Genomic DNA, 17,237 nt, shown 5'->3' with positions numbered 1-17,237 from the left:
GTACATCAAATGCAAAGAGAATGTTGTGGCGGATGCGCTTCCCCTTGATGCATGCTTGTTACCCAACTTGAATTGAATGTAATTGGCTTTGAGCTCATAAAAGACTTGTATCTGCATGGTCCTACTTTTGCTATTCCATATGCCAAATGTTTGACGCATACATCTTGGGAATGCTATTACATAAAAGATGATTATCTTATGAGAGCTAAAAAACTATGTATCCCCAAGTATTCTCTTTGTTTGTTACTTTTGCAAGAATCTGATGGAGGACTTATGGGACACTTCGGAAGCGACATGACATTTGCCACCCTCTTGGAGAACTACTTTTGGCCCAAGATGTTCCGTGACGTCTCACGTTACACCAACCGATGCTCTACATGTCGAAAAGCTAAGTCTAAAGTGCAATCCCATGGTCTAATATGCCACTCAAATTCCGTATCACTCATGGGAAGATATTAGTATGGACTTTGTGATTGGTTTGCCTAGAACTCAAAATGGCAAAGATTCTGTATTTGTTGTTGTGGGCCGTTTCTCTAAAATGGGTCATTTTAGCCCATGCAACAAGATAGATGATGATTCACATGCTGCAAATCTTTTTTGTAGGGAAATCTTGCGCCTACATGGAGTGCCAAAGACGATTGTCTCGGACTGTGATGTCAAGTTCCTAAGCCACTTTTGGAAGACCTTATGCGCCAAGCTCGGAATCAGCTCTTGTTCTCATTGGCATACCATCCTCAAACCGACGGCCAAATGGAGGTCACGAACTGGACGCTATCTACCCTCTTACACGTGTTGATCAATGAAATTGCAACTAATCCCTGGGTGGTTTTGGTAATTCATAACAACATATAGCTCATTGAACTAATATCCATTCAAGTTGAATATTTCAGAAAGTTCAATGATTGGCATGGCATGGACTAGAGATGTGGACCCCTCAAAATGCTAAGGACAAATATTGGCAAAAGTTCAAGACTCTTCATTTCTATTTTAGTGATCCAAGATCAAATTGAGTCCATAGGAAAAGCCAATACTATTAAAAGGGACAAGGTGTTGCTTAATGGTCTACTTGCTCAAAATGCTTAGTGATACGCTCCAAAGCCCTCAACAACTTTCTCAATTCCAAATATGTCCAAAACCTAAAGTCAAACTCGGCCCCACCGATTTGATCTATCTGGCACCATCGAGTTCCTTTGACATAGCCACTGCCAGAAAACCTAATCAGTTCAGTCTCACCGAGATGGGATTGCAAACTCTCTGTTTCCCTTCATAACGTTTCGGTCTGACCGAAATGAGCGATCGGTCCCACCGAGTTCACAATGCAGACTCTCTGTTTCGCTTCATAACGTTTCGGTCTTACCGAGATGAGCGATCGGTCCCATCGAGTTTGCTAGGCCAACTCTTTTGTTTGCTCATTGCAGAAATCGGTCTCACCGAGTTCATGTAATCGGTCACACCTAGCGCGGTCCCACCGAGTTTATCATGTCGGTCCCACCGAGAATCCTAACGTTCACATTTTTGGACTAAATCAGTCTCACCGAGTTCACCTATTCGGTCTGTCCGAGTTGGCTCAAATGTGTGTAACGGTCAGATTTTGTGTGGAGGCTATATATACCCCTCCACCCCCTTCTCTATTCAAGAGAGAGCCATCAGAACGTGCCTACACTTCGACTACTCATTTTCTGAGAGAGAACCACCTACTCATGTGTTGAGACCAAAACAATCCAATCCAACCACAAGAAGCTTGATCTCTACACTTCCCCAAGTTGCTTTCCACTCAAATCATCTTTCCACCATAGAGAAATCTGTGAAAGAGAGTTGAATGTTGGGGAGACTATCATTTGAAGAACAAGAGCAAGGAGTTCATCATCATCACACCATCTATTACCTTTTGGAGATTGGTGTCTCCTAGATTGGTTAGGTGTCACTTGGGAGCCTCCAACAAGATTGCGGAGTTGAACCAAGGAGTTTGCAAGGGCAAGGAGATCGCCTACTTCGTGAAGATCTACCCAAGTGAGACAAGTCCTTCGTGGGTGATGACCATGGTGGGATAGACAAGGTTGCTTCTTCGTGGACCCTTCGTGGGTGGAGCCCTCCGTGGACTCGCACAACCATTACCTTTCGTGGGTTGAAGTCTCCATCAACATGGACGTACGATAGCATCACCTATCGGAACCACGCCAAAAATCTCCGTGTCTACATTGTGTTTGCCTTCTCCAAACCCTTCCCTTTACCTTCACATGCAATGTTTTACTTTCCGCTGCTACACTCTTAGAATTGCATGTGTAGGTTGATTGCTTGACTTGTGCTAAGTTGCTAAAATCTGCCAAGACTTAAAATTGGGAAAAGGCTAGCTTTTTAGTTGGTCAAGTAGTCTAGTCACCCCCCTCTAGACCAACTTTCGATCCTAGAATCAAGAAGGACATCAAGGAGTGGGAAGAGTACCTACCCATCGCCGAGTACGCCTACAATCGCGCGAGACACTCTACTATCGGCAAGTCCCCCTACGAGGTTGTCTACGGCTTCAACCCGTTGTCCCCATTGGACATTCTACCTCTTCCACTACAAGAGCGCATCAACATGGACGCGAGTGCATGAGTGAGCTACCTCAAGAAGATGCATGAAGATACAAGGCACACCATCAAGCGCCAAGTACAATGACTCGCGACCAAGCTCAACATCAACAACCAACCCATGAAACTCAACATTGGAGATCTTGTATGGCTACACCTTCAGGAGCGCTTCCCCAACAAACACAAGTCCAAGCTACGACCATGAGCCGCTGGATCCTTCAAACTACTCGAGCGCTACAACAACAATGCGTACAAGATCGACTTACCACACGACAAGTACTCCATGAGTGATATCTTCAACGTCAAAGATCTCTCTCCCTACCATGGTGATGAGGATTTCGATCCAAGGTCAGATCTATCCCAAGGGCGGGGGGAGATGATGTGGAGCATCCTATGGTCATCCCCATGGACCAACCTACATCTCCCACGACACCACTTGGACCAATGACAAGAGCTTGAGCAAAGGCTATCCAAGATAAGGTGAACTCGCTCCTCTCCGAACTACCACTTTCTACATATGAGACATGGCTACTACCTCAAGCCGAGACCCTATGTGTGATCAAGTACTTGGAGGAAATCCATGGGAAAGCTACACCCGACGGACAAGACGACGAGGACACCAAGTACAATGACCAAGAGGAAGAGCCCCCAGGAATCTACAGCCACCGGACCACCGGTACTTGTCGGATGTTCGACGCCTAGGGGCTCCAATCAGCCAGCCGAATCCCAGCCTGCGCACGGTTCAGCGGCTGGATGACCGACACCGACCGTGCATCTGACATGCTCCAGCCCCTGGACGACCGACACCACCATCACAGAACCAAAATGTCAAAAGTATGGAGACAACCAAACGACCGATGCCCCGGACGACCGGCGCCCTGGACGTCTTACGCCGGCCGGAAGTCCGACACAGACCATCCCGAGCCAACACGTCGGACTTCCGGATGACCGGACCCTCATGAGCCATCGGACGACCGTTAGCTGTCGGACGTCCGATGCCTGTGTGTTGATAGTGTGTTGGGCTGAGGCCCATGTACCCCTTCATCCGCTTGGACTATATAGACTCCTCCTCCTCCCTCTTTCTAGGGTTAGCAAAGGATTAGCTCATTTGAGAGATAAAGCTTTGCTCATCCAATTGATACCTTCTCCATTGGAGTTCACGACCTCTACGGAGAAGATGCCCCAAGTGGATTCAAGACCCCATCATGGGAAGACCCTCAAGACCTCCTCGCGGAGAAGACCTTTTGTATCATCCTTTGTTGCATTTGAATCTTGTATCACTCTTTATGTTCATGGATCCAGCACATGTGTGATCGTTCCTCATTGATTTCAGTGTTTCCTCTCATTTCCCCTCACGTCTCCCCTCGTGTTCTTCGTACGATCAGCTCCAATCGTGAAAGATCGGCCCTAGGGTTTCCACCCTACATAAGTTAGTGGATCCAGAAATGATATCATCGACATAAATTTGGGACACAAACAATTCACCATTAACTCTCTTAGTGAATAAAATTGGATCAATTTTACCAAACTCAAAACCCTTTTAAATGAGAAACTTCGCTAAGCTTTTCTACCAAGCCCTGGGAGCTGGTTTGAGACCATTAAGATCTTTACAAAGTCTGTAAATATGATTCAGTTTTTAGGGTTCATAAAGACATGAGGTTGTTTAACATACACTTCCTCCTCAATTTCACCATTCAAGAAATCACTTTTATTTTCCACTTGATACAAAGTTACGTTACACCGATTAGCGTAAGCAAGAAGAATGCGATAGACTCAAGTCTAGCAATAGGGGCATATGTCTCACCATTGTTCGTACCTTCGACTTTTGTGTTGCCTTAAGCAACTATGCAAGCCTTGTTGCAACAACTTGTCCATCCACATATTTGTGTTCCAGAATACCCATTTTGTCTGAATGACAGTTTGACTATCTTTGGGGTTCTCAACTAAATATATACTTTGTTCCACCCGAAGTTATGGAGCTCTTCAAGCATAGCAATCACCCAATCCACATCCTCAAGTGTTCAGGCTGTTTTAATCCCTGGTCGAACAATCTAGGAGTTTCTTCGTAGCTTGGAGATCGACGATCACCCGTCGACATCTAGGGTTGGAGGGATGGGGGAGAGTAATTGGTACACGATACATAATAACTTAGTTCTTGACTTTGCAAATACTAATTTTGTAATTCATTTTCTATGAATATCCAAGATGCTGCATACTTTTGATTACAAATCCCAATATAGGTTTCCATAACTTCGAAACAAAATGTCAAGTGGGAAAAATTATTTGTTGTATATAGAAAAAACAAGTTGAATGATTGAGCAACAAAAAGGCCCAACAAAAAAACCATATGATAGCTTCTTTGTCTTCTAACATTCTTGTTAATACATTATCTTCATTTTTTATGGCAATACCTAGTGAACAAATATCTCCATCAGTAAAAGCCACTATGCTTGTAGAAAATGTATAGTGCATAATTAAAATTATAGGAGACTAGAAGGACTAATCTGGATCTTTCAATCTTGTATTGTTTAGATCATAACACAACAAAAGATGCAAGTTGTTTTTGACCAACGCCTGCTTGTTTATTAAATTATAACCAAAATAACAATAAACTAAAATTTATTCATTATTACCATGTCAAAATAAAGTCACAACCTATTGGCGATCCGAGTACATGCTTTGTAAAATTTAACATGTTCATACATTATCATGGGATCGACCAACTAGACCACCTAAACTTATGGCCTCTTTTAGTCAAATAAAAATGAGGAAATTTGTAGGAGTAAGAATTTCTCCTATAGGTTATTATTCATCCATTTGATTTGAAGGAATGGATCATAGGAAAATGTAGGTAATTTTCTTTTGGTTTGGGTTTCAAAAGAAGAACATAGGATATTTATTATCATCTCAAATATATTTTCTACATGTTGTGCACATAGAACAAGATAAAAGCCATGAATTGCATTATATTTACTTAATATTACATTCGTTCGTGATTTAACATTCATTTAATTTTTTATGGTTTATGTGTTTTCCTATTCCCGCATCAAACACCAAGTGCTCCAAACTGCTGCATTTTCACACCCCATCATTTTGCACTGGTAATGCTATCCTAATATAGTGTCATCCTATTATTGAGTATTTTGTAAGCATCCAAAACAAATGGTTCCTATGTATACAAAACAAATTGGACATAATAACATCATATTGTACGATACTCAAGGAGGAAGTAGCACAAGGGTTATTTCTAGCCATGATATCTTTGTCCAAAGGGCTATCTTTAGGCTTACCTCCCCCACATCCTCCAAACTTTTCTCCATATAGGTATCTCTCCATATATAGCTGAAAAAGGACATCCTACACCGATGCATGGTTGAATGGAGAGGACTCAAATGGTTCTTGGCCCTACACAAAATTAGACATAAGATAGAACTCCTCCTCCCACCCTCAGAATTCCATTGACGCGATGCGCCCTCCGCTGAGCTCAGCATAAGTTTATGAAGCATATGCCGAATGACATGTGAGACCTCGCAATATCGAGCTAGCATAATTCTGGGACAAAGAGACAAAGAGAAAAGGAAACAAGTTATTGCCCCTTTGAGGAGGAAGTGAGAGAATTGGTTAACAAGGTTAACAAGGTTGCCAACCAATGTTCATTTTTGTTGCCATTGAGATTTGAGATTCGTAAGAGAGTAAGGATTCCAATCTAACATTTTTTTATTTTGAAAATTTCATGTTTAGCTAATCATTTTTGTAGATTTCTTATGTAATTTCACAATCATACGATAGTATTTCCATTGAAAGATTTGTAGTGCATTATATTTCCGTAATTTGTAGATTCAAGGAGACTGCTTGGGCACGAGTAAGTAGAAAAGGGTAGTTCATAAAGGACATGAGCACAAAGATGAAGAAGGGGATCCTAAGGCCCTTCCGCTACTTCTCAAACATAATGGGTACATAATACTGAGTTATTTGTTAAACACAATCAGAGAAACTTTGACTTGCACATTTTATCATAACAAGTATGTAAAATCCCTTCTATAATTTCTTAACTCTAACATAAATTATTTCTCATACTAATATTGATAACTAGATGCTAAGGAACAAGAATTGCAAATTGGTTTCCCAACGGATGTGAAACATGTGGCACATATCGGATGGGATGGACCTAGTGTCCCAAACAAGGAGAAGGAGGCAGGAGCACCTAGTTGGGTAAGTTCAAGTCCTTCCTGGAAATAATTATCATAACGAGGTTAAGAATGAAATTCAAGGATTTTAACAAATATTTGTTTTGCAAGACTAACTATGAGAGTAATCATAATCCGCTAAAATTGGCTAATGTGAGTGCGAGTCAATGTGAATTGAACAACCAAACTTTGGTCGAAATGAAAGCATGCGACTTACATTTGCATGGCCACTCGCACTAGCCACATTCTCAAAATGCTACCTTTGTTGTCGTATGCATCATTGATTACACTAGGAAAGGTCACCTAAGGTACCACCAAACTATCCTACTATACACTTACGAGGGCATGTGTATGCTAACTGTGTACCCTCGATGCTATGATGCCAAGCACAATTAACACAACATGTAGTCATTTATCAATGGTGCGGTAGGGGAGTGCTTGGATACCAAAGACGAGAAAGAGAAACTTGGAGGATACCTTGGGTCGTGCTTTTTGAGGATATGTGACAATGTCAATTGCGCTAGGTTCTTGAAGACCAGCATAACAACGATATTAAATGTCTTTCGAGGGGTTCTACATATCCTGATGCAACAAGGGTGTAATGTATCGACTCGGTTATGCAAGAAACAGGGAATACCCAGGTAGTGCATAATTTTGGTATTAGTGTTTAATATGCTGCACCACAGAGGTTTCCTTTCAACCCTAAATGACTTTCGTTAGCATGTTCTTGAAAATACTTAATTTCAATGACTTCAATGTCCCAGACATCATTTGTTTCACATGAGCCGATATGAATCTTAACTTTTCTACACAAACCATAGTTATAATATTATTCCCCCATAGAAAGGCTAACAAATTATTTTTCCATACTAATATTGATTATTATACATCAATGTATGAGGCAGTGCGCGGTTATATTACTATTATTATTCTATTTTCAAAACACAATTGGGAGGGAAAGTCAACTAGCTCGAATCCAATAAAATGTTTGTGATGAGTAGAACCAAAACAAGAAAATATTTTTATGTCATTGATTTATTTGCAAGATCCCTTACCCATTTTGAAATGCAAATGGAAGAGAGGCAAGTGAAACCAATTAATGATTTTTTAATTGATGGACGGCATTATTGTGGTAAATGTTCTAAGTCTAGAGGAATCATTACTTCAAGGCATAGAAGAGCACATCATGAATTCAATCCGAATCTTCCTTCCAAGAATAAGGTGCTTAAGAAAGTAATCCTAGTTCATATTCCGAGCTCACCTTTGGGGGTGCCTATACCATAAAATTTATTTTCATAGGAATCAAAAAGATAGATCATGTAGAATTGTGAGCATTGAATTCTACCATAATCGAGATGAATTTGTCTCATACACTATGGGCACGTGAGAAGAGATATATTTTATACCCCAAAGGGGCTATAGATGGCGCATTCGCTACCTTTGCGTGAATTAAGATATCTGATTTTGAAAGTAACAATTTAATTTGGACTTACCAGATGAAAGACTACCACTCAGCACCACTGGATTCAGCCTCGTTTAGGAGTGATAGGGGAGGTTCTGCTGCCTCTAACCCATGGGCTTCTCAAGGTTAAATTCTAACCCTCTTACTTTCCATAATTTGATTACATGAAACCTTTCATAAAATTCATGTGCAACTTTAATTTAAGTGACCCGTTGATTAGAATATATTACCATTCAAATAATCTACCATCTTTATACAAAATGATGCAAAAACTAAAACTTCTTCTCTTCTGACGACAGAAATAGTTCTAGATGGAGCGGGCCTGGGAGATACCTCTTTCGGGGATACTAAAAGTGAAGCTGGTGGAATCGATGTCACTGTTGGTGACTCCCCTCCGTCCCCGGGCTCCCGCCGGTCAAGGCGAAACCGCTCCCGGGGTTCTAACACCTCCTCTATGGATGTCACAACAGGCAATACTGAGATCTTGGAGAAGAAGGAGAAGGCCAAGAAAGGCACCCGAAAGAATAGAAAGAAAGATAAGGACAAGGCAGCTGAGGACACTGCCGGTTCCACCTGTCAGGACCTCCCCGCAGTGCCCAAGAAGTCCAACCGCAGAAAAAACAAAGGAAGCTCCGAAGGAAGTGGTGGTGCATCGACCAAGGATGGTGGAGGTGGACCAGAGGTGGGCACAATACCGCTAACTCTGGTGGCCGACGAAGAAAAGGATCACGAATTGTAAACTGCTAACAGGCAAGCTGCTCTCATTTGGAGATGAAAGCATATGCTCGTTACGAGCTAGAGTACTTTGAGTTTAATTGGTTGGATCAAGTGGTGATTGATATATAATAAAGTACTCAAATCAAATGACACAAGCATGCAGGTGTTGAAGGTTACATGCTGTTTTAGCATTAACAGGAATGGGTTTGCACACCCTAACACAACTCTTTTCCTCTATTTTCTTTGTAATACTGATCATTTTTAAAACCCATTGTCCTGTTCCAGATATATATATGATGTGTATTGCGTCTGATATGCCTCACCTGTGTTATATGTATGATATTTTGATGTACTGTGAAAGGACACAAAAGTCAATATGTAGACCGAAAGGTTGGTGCACAACTACCATGCACCATTATGCACACGCGAGTAAACTTGGATGTAGTGATTACTACGCGATTGGTTTGAAACCAGTCCAGGTTTTTTGGGGGGATGCTATATAGTGCACTAGCTACATCAATCAACACATCTTGTTGAATAAAACAAGGGGATCACAGTACCAAATAGCAGGAGTAAATGTACTAAATGTGTGTTTCACAAGTTTATGGGCTATGGAACGACCCAAGTATTTATGTAGACTAGAATCTCCGTGCTTACCATGCCAGGCCCGGTATCAATTGATAACCCATACAGTTTACAATGAAATACTAGTTGATAGAGGCAAATGTGTCCGGTCTTTCAAGGACACGGTGGCTATCATTTTTGGTGGAGTAGACTGTGAGGATCCGACTACAAACATGTGAGAAGGTCGTGCCTTAGCAATCGCTAAACCAACTCCAAGAGGTTATTGACCATGCCAAAGCACGATCAACCTGACGACGATGTTCTATTTTCTACAAACAAACGAAGAACAAGCGAGAAAACTGAGACTGCTATCTATATATTGCGAATATAAGAGGAAAGCTTTATTAATCAAGGTGGGGTTCTGTGACGTCTTGGTCTGGTCGTTGAACACAAATGAAGTACGCAAAGTTGCAGCTATGGCAAACTTTAATCAAAACAAAACCCAAAGTATAAACGATGCCCTAAGGGCTGTATATATGGAGGAAGAGAGGGGGAATTTTGTGACCCCTTGGAGGAGGGGTCCGACACCGGCCCTAACTCTGCTTCCCCGCACATACAAACTCTAAAAATAGCCTATACTAAAGTATTTCGAAATTATATGGGCCTGACCACATAATAAGGTGAGGCAACACCTATAATAGCCTCCGGACGAAATTCATGAAGTGGCATCTTGTATATTTCGTCCAAGCCTTCATGCACTCATTATGGTGGCTTCAAAGTCCTGAAATCATCACTTGTAACTCTGTTCTCGTTCCCCCTTACGCATCCCATCATCTCCATGCTTGATCTTGCTCCAATGTTCATCCTTCTTATCCAAGCTTGGCCCATCATTTGTAAGAAAGACAAATGTATCCAATTTAGGCAGCATCATATTCCCATGAACATTAGAATCATTACCAAGAAACAAAAGTACCTGGTAATTTAATTGGCGTGCACGATCTCTAGTAATTGGTCCAGTATGTATAGAAGCAGGGGCTATGGGTGTAACAATGGTATTGATGTCCTCATCATCCTCCACTTCTTGCAATGAACTCGTCCTCGACGAAAGCTCATCATCCTCACGCAAATAAGGCTTCAAAACTGCAATGTTAAAAGTGGGACTAACCCCAAAATCTGCAGGCAGCTCAAGTTTATATCCATTATCATATATTTTCGCTAACACCTTAAAAGGACCATCATCATGTGGAACTAGTATTGATTTGCACAAATTAGTAAACCTTTCCTTACGCAAATGTAACCAAACAAGACCTCTTGGTGCAAAGACAACATGTTTCTACCTTTATCTCTAGCAAGTTTATATTTAGCATTCATACACTCAATGTTTTCCTTTGTTAACTCATGCGTTTTTAAGTTCAATTTAGCACGTTGTTTAGCATTCAAATTAACCTTCTCCGAAGATGGAAGAGGCAACAAATCAGTAGGTGCATGAGGTAGGAAATCATACACAATTTCTAAAGGGGACATCTAATAAGGACATCAACACCATTGTTACACCCACAGCCCCTGCTGCTATATATACTGGACCAATTACTAGAGCTCGCGCACGCCTATTAAATTACCAGTTACTTTTGTTTCTTGGTGACAATTCTAATGTTCATGAGAGTATGATGCTCCCTAATTGGATACAATTGTATTTATTACTAATGAAGGGCCTATCATGCACAAGGGGTATGAATACTGGAGCAGGATCAAGCATGGAGATGAAGGTGCACGCGAAGGGATCCTGAATGGCGTTTCTAGTGCATATTTTAGCACTTTGAAGCCTCTGTGATGACCTACAAGGACATGGACGAAATATACAAGATGCCCCTTCATAACTTTCATCCATAGCTTATATTATGTGCTGCACCACCTTATTTTTTGGCCAGGTCCATGTAATTTCCAAATACTTAAGTATAGGCTGTTTTTAGAGTCCGTATGTGTGAGGAAACAAAGTTAGGGTTGGTTTCAGATCCCTCCTACAAGGGCCACAAAATCCCCCCTACTCCTACATATATACAACCCTTAGGGCATCGTTTAGACTTTGGGGTTTGGTTTAGATTAAAAGTTCGCCATAGCTGCAACTTCGTGTACTTCGTTTGTGTTCAACGACCAGACCAAGATGTCACAGAACCCCACTTGATCAATAAAGTTTCCACTTTTATTCGCAATATCCAGATCGCAATTTCAGTTTCTTGCTTGTTCTTCGTTTGCTTGCAACCCTCGTGGTCAGGTCGATCATGCTCCGGCGTGGTCAATAACCTCTCGGAGTTGGTTTAGCGATTGCTAAGGCGCGACGTCCTCGCACGTTCGTAGTGGGATCGTCAAAGTCTACTCCACCAAAAACGATAGCCACCATCTCATCGAAAGACGGGACGCCTTTGCCTCTACCAACATCTTAGTAGTACAATGCAGCGAACAATTATAAGCATATTCAATATGAGGCAAGCATTCCTTACACATTTTTTTATTATTCTTCAAAACAACCCTAAGCATGGTAGACAATGTTCTATTGACTACTTTAGTTTGTCCATCCGTTTGTGGGTTACGGGTAGTGGCAAAGGTGTCCCGATGTTTCGATGAGATGGTGGCTATCGTTTCTGTGGGAGTCGACCTTGACGATCCGACTACGAACGTGCGAGACGTCGTGCCTTAGCAATCACTAAACCAAATTCTGAGGAGTTATTGACCACGCCGGAGCACGATCAACCTAACCACGAGGGTCTATTTCCAGCAAGCAAACGAAGAACAAGCAAGAAACTGAGATTGCAATCTGGATATTGCGAATATAAGATGAAAGCTTTATTGATCAAGGTGGGGTTCTGTGACGTCTTGGTCTGGTCGTTGGACACAAACGAAGTACGCGAAGTTGCAGCTATGGCAAACTTTTAATCTAAACAAAACTCAAAGTCCAAACGAGGCCCTAAGGGCTGTATATATGGAGGAGAGAGGGGGAATTTCGTGGCCCTTGGAGGAGGGGTCCGAAACCAACCCTAACTCTTGTTTCCCCACACATACGGACTCTAAAAACAGCCTATACTTAATTATTTCGAAAATACATGGGCCTAGCCCAATAATAAGGTGACGCAGCACCTAGAATAGCCTCTGGGCGAAATTTATGAAGTGACATCTTGTATATTTCGTCCAAGGCTTCATGCACTCCTTATGGTGGCTTCAAAGTCCTGAAATCATCACTTGTAACTCTGTTCTTTATCCCCATGCACATGCCATCATCTCCATGCTTGAACTTGCTCCTAGGTTCATCTTTCTTGTCCAAGCTAGGCCCTTCATTTGTAAGCAAAACAAATGTATCCAATTTAGGCAGCATCATATTCTCATGAGCATTAGAATCGTTACCAAGAAACGAAAGTACCTGATAATTCAATTGGCGTGCGCGAGCTCTAGTAATTGGTCCAGTATGTATAGCAGCAGGGGATGTGGGTGTAACAATGGTATTGATGTCCTCATCATCCTCCCCTTCGTGAAATGAAGTCGTCCTCGACGAAAGCTCATCTTCCTCACCCAAATAAGGCTTCAAATCTGCAATGTTAAAAGTGGGACTAACCCCAAAATCTGCAGGTAGCTCAAGTTTATATGCATTATCATTTATTTTCTCTAACACTTTAAAAGGACCATCAGCACTAGGCATTAGATTTGATTTGTGCAAATTAGGAAATCTATCCTTGCGCAAATGTAACCAAACAAGATCTCCAGGTGCAAACACAACATGTTTTCTACCCTTATCTCCAGCAAGTTTATATTTAGCATTCATACGCTCAATGTTTTCCTTAGTTAACTCATGCATTTTTAAAATCAATTCAACATGTTCTTTAGCATCAAAATTAACCTTCTCCGAAGATGGAAGAGGCAACAAATCAATAGGTGCACGAGGTAGGAAACCATACACAATTTCAAAAGAGCACATCTTAGTAGTAGAATGCAATGAACGATTATAAGCAAATTCAATACGAGGAAAGCATTCTTCCCACATTTTCTTATTATTCTTCAAAACAGCCCTAAGCATAGTAGATAATGTTCTATTGACTACTTCAGTTTGTCCATCAGTTTGGGGGTGACAAGTAGTACTAAAAAGTAGTTTAGTCCCCAACTTAGCCCATAAACATCTCCAAAAGTGGATAAGAAATTTAGTATCACGATCTGAAACAATAGTATTTGCCACACCATGCAAGCGAATAATTACACGAAAGAACAAATCAGCAACATTAACAGCATCATCGCTTTTATGACATGGTATAAAGTGTGCCATTTTCGAGAACCTATCCACGACAACAAATATGTTATCCCTCCCCTTCTTTGTTCGAGGTAAACCTAAAACAAAGTCCATAGATATATCCTCCCAAGGAACACTAGTTACAGGCAAAGGCATATATAAACCATGAGGATTGAGTCGTGACTTAGCTTTTTGACATGTAGTGCAGCGAGCAACAAAACGCTCAACATCCCGTCTCATCTTTTGCCAAAAGAAATGTGTAGCAAGTATATCCTCCGTCTTATTGATGCCAAAGTGTCCCATTAATCCTCCTCCATGCGCCTCCTGCAACAACAAAAGACGAATGGAGCTAGCTGGAATGCATAGCTTGTTAGCACGAAACACAAATCCATCATTAAGAACGAACTTGTTCCAAGTTCTCCCTTCCTTACAATTCTGCAATACATCTTTAAATTCAGCATCATGCATATATTGATCTTTGATGGTCTCCAAACCAAATATTCTAAAGTCAAGTTGTGAAAGCATAGTATAACGACGAGACAAAGCATCAGCAATAACATTTTCTTTACCCTTTTTGTGTTTAATGACATAAGGGAAAGTCTCAATGAATTCAACCCATTTAGCATGTCTACGGTTCAGTTTTGCTTGACTTTTAATGTGTTTCAAAGATTCATGATCAGAATGTTATAACAAATTCCTTGGGCCATAAATAATGTTGCCATGTTTCTAAGGTCCGAACAAGAGCATATAATTATTTATCATAAGTACAATAGTTCAGACTAGGCCACTCAATTTTTCAGAAAAGTATGCAACAGGTTTGCCATCTTGTAATAACACACCTCCTAATCCAATTCCACTAGCATCACATTCAAGCTCAAAAGTCTTATTAAAATCAGGAAGTTGGAGTAAAGGAGCATGTGTCAACTTATCTTTCGATACCGTGAAGGCTTCTTCTTATTAAAATCAGGCCACTCAATTCTTCCTGTGCGGTACCCCAAACAAAAGGCACATCCATCTTTGTAAGCTCGTTGAGAGGTGCAGCAATGGTGCTGAAATCTCTCACAAAACGCCTATAGAAACCAGCGAGACCAAGGAAACTCCACACTTGTGTGACCGTTTTGGGTTGCGGCCAACTCTCAATAGCTTCAATCTTCGCTTTATCAACTTCAATTCCCCGTGGAGTAACAACATAGCCAAGAAAAGATACTAGGTCGGTGCAAAAGGTGCACTTTCCAAGGTTACCAAACAAACCTGCATCACGTAGAGCAATAAAAACAGCACGTAAATGTTCCAAATGTTCCTCCAAAGATTTACTATAAATCAGTATATCATCAAAATAGACTACCACAAATCGTCCAATGAAAGCACGTAAAACTTCGTTCATTAACCTCATGAAAGTACTAGGTGCATTAGTTAATCCAAAAGGCACGACTAACCACTCATATAATCCAAACTTAGTTTTAAATGTTGTTTTCCATTCATCTCCCAATTTCATACAAATTTGATGGTATCCACTACGCAAATCAACTTTGGAGAATATTGTAGAGCCACTCAATTCATCAATCATGTCGTCTAGCCTAGGAATAGGATGACGATAACGAATAGTAATATTATTAATGCCTCGACAATCAACACACATACGCGACATACCATCCTTTTTCGGCACTAAAATGATAGGAACAACACAAGGACTAAGGGATTCACGTATATAACCTTTGTCGAGCAGCTCCTGTACTTGACGCATAATCTCCTTCGTCTCCTCTGGATTGATACGGTATGGCGCACGGTTGGGTAATGATGCACCAGGAATTAAGTCAATTTGATGCTCAATCCCTCGAATAGGTGGTAATCCCGGTGGCACGTCTTGTGGAAAGACGTCAGCGAACTCCTGCAAAATGTTAGTGACTGCAGGAGGCAAAGAGGAAGGCACATCCTCGAATGAAAATAATGCCTCTTTGCACACAAAAGCATAGCAAACAGATTTGCTAAAATCTAGATCATCAATATCAGATTTGGTGGCAAGTAAACATGCACTTTTCAATTTAATTTCAGAAGCAACACTAGATGGCTTATTATTAGGCTTCATTTGTTGCTCAAATTCTTTTGCCACAATCTGATTTTCACTCTTATGTTTCTCCTGTTTTGCTTTATTAGCTCTATTAATATCATCTTTCAAAATGGAATCAGGAGTCATAGGAAGCAAAGTAATATTTTTATCCTTATGAACAAGAGTATACTGATTGTTTCTACCATGGTGTACAGATTTTTTATCAAATTGCCATGGTCTACCAAGTAATAAGTAACATGCTTGCATAGGTACCACATCACAATCAACACAATCAACATACGTAGAGATACTAAAATGCACACGAACAATACGTGTTACCTTAACCTTGCCGCTGTTGTTGAACCATTGGATGTAGTAAGGATGTGGATGTGGTCTTGTGGTGAGAGATAGCTTCTCCACCATCTCCATGCTAGCCAAGTTGTTGCAGCTCCCTCCATCTATGATGACGCGAACAGAACGTTCCTTCACAACTCCCTTTGTATGGAACAAATTATGCCTCTGATTTTGCTCAGCTTGTGTGACCTGCACACTCAAAACACGTTGAGCAACTAAACATTCATACCTGTCAGCATCTTCAGGAGCCATGTACTGTGTCTCATGATCAGAATCATTTCCACCGTGTTCTGCACGTGTAATAAGAGCCAAAGTCTCCTCAACATAGTCACTAGCTGACTCATACCCACCATCCTCAGTAGCAATCATCACATGCTGAGATTGACATTCTCTCGCAAAATGTCCTCTTCCCTTACAATGATGGCAAATAATATCACTTGTGTGCCCTGTTGATGCCATGGAAGAAGAAGAGCTCTGCGCAAGCCCGGCTGGTGTGCTCTTGGCAGATAGTGGTGGTTGTGCCTGCTTTCTTGAATCATGGCTGGAGGTGGCACCTGATGGAGGTGCTGGTGGAGTGGAAGTAGAGGATGCACGTGGTGTCCATGATGAAGATCGACCTGCGGAAAAGTTAGTTCGCGCCAATGCCTGTCGATCCTGCACTTCACGTTCAGCTTTACAAGCAAGATGGAATAAACGAGTGATATTAGTATACTCCTTATACTCTAGAATGGTCTGAATCTCTCTATTTAATCCACCCATAAAACGTGCAAGCATAGCTTCATTCTCCTCAACAATACCACATCTAATCATGCCAGTTTTGTAATTCCTGATAATATTCTTCTACATAATTTTTTCCTTGTCTTAAACGCTGCAATTTTTGAAGTAATTCACGTTGATAATATGGTGGAACCCAGCGAGTACGATAGCAGTTTTCAAAGCAGCCCAAGTAGCTGGAATAGGATATAATCTACAATGTTTAGACCACCAAACACATGCAAAGCTAGTGAAAGCACAAACAGCAGCAGGAACACGTCTCTCCTCAGGATATTGTAAACATGTAAATCGT

At 41.2% G+C, this 17,237-nt stretch overlaps 1 protein-coding gene across 1 annotated transcript; it reads left to right on the top strand.

Annotated features, from left to right (window-relative positions):
- The first annotated feature begins 5,930 nt into the window (after positions 1–5,930).
- On the top strand, positions 5,931–9,249 carry LOC125541478 (uncharacterized). The gene is made up of 5 exons (XM_048704885.2): positions 5,931–6,262; positions 6,408–6,523; positions 6,664–6,782; positions 8,254–8,344; positions 8,519–9,249. Exons 2-5 carry the CDS (start codon positions 6,463–6,465, stop codon positions 8,956–8,958), a joined length of 711 nt encoding a protein of 236 aa, XP_048560842.1. The 5' UTR covers positions 5,931–6,262; positions 6,408–6,462; the 3' UTR covers positions 8,959–9,249.
- Positions 9,250–17,237: the final 7,988 nt, after the last annotated feature.

Source organism: Triticum urartu, chromosome 2A (genome assembly GCF_056163025.1).
Source record: "Triticum urartu cultivar PI428250 chromosome 2A, HENAU_Tu73, whole genome shotgun sequence".
In the NCBI taxonomy this organism is placed as follows: domain Eukaryota; kingdom Viridiplantae; phylum Streptophyta; class Magnoliopsida; order Poales; family Poaceae; genus Triticum; species Triticum urartu.
This window is presented reverse-complemented; position numbering and strand designations above follow the sequence as displayed.

Coding starts and splice junctions, on each gene's coding strand:
- LOC125541478 (XM_048704885.2), top strand. CDS start 6,463: ATGAGCACAAAGATGAAGAAGGGGATCCTAAGGCCCTTCCGCTACTTC. Junction 6,524..6,663: donor CTACTTCTCAAACATAATGG/GTACATAATACT, acceptor ATTGATAACTAG/ATGCTAAGGAACAAGAATTG. Junction 8,345..8,518: donor TAACCCATGGGCTTCTCAAG/GTTAAATTCTAA, acceptor TTCTGACGACAG/AAATAGTTCTAGATGGAGCG.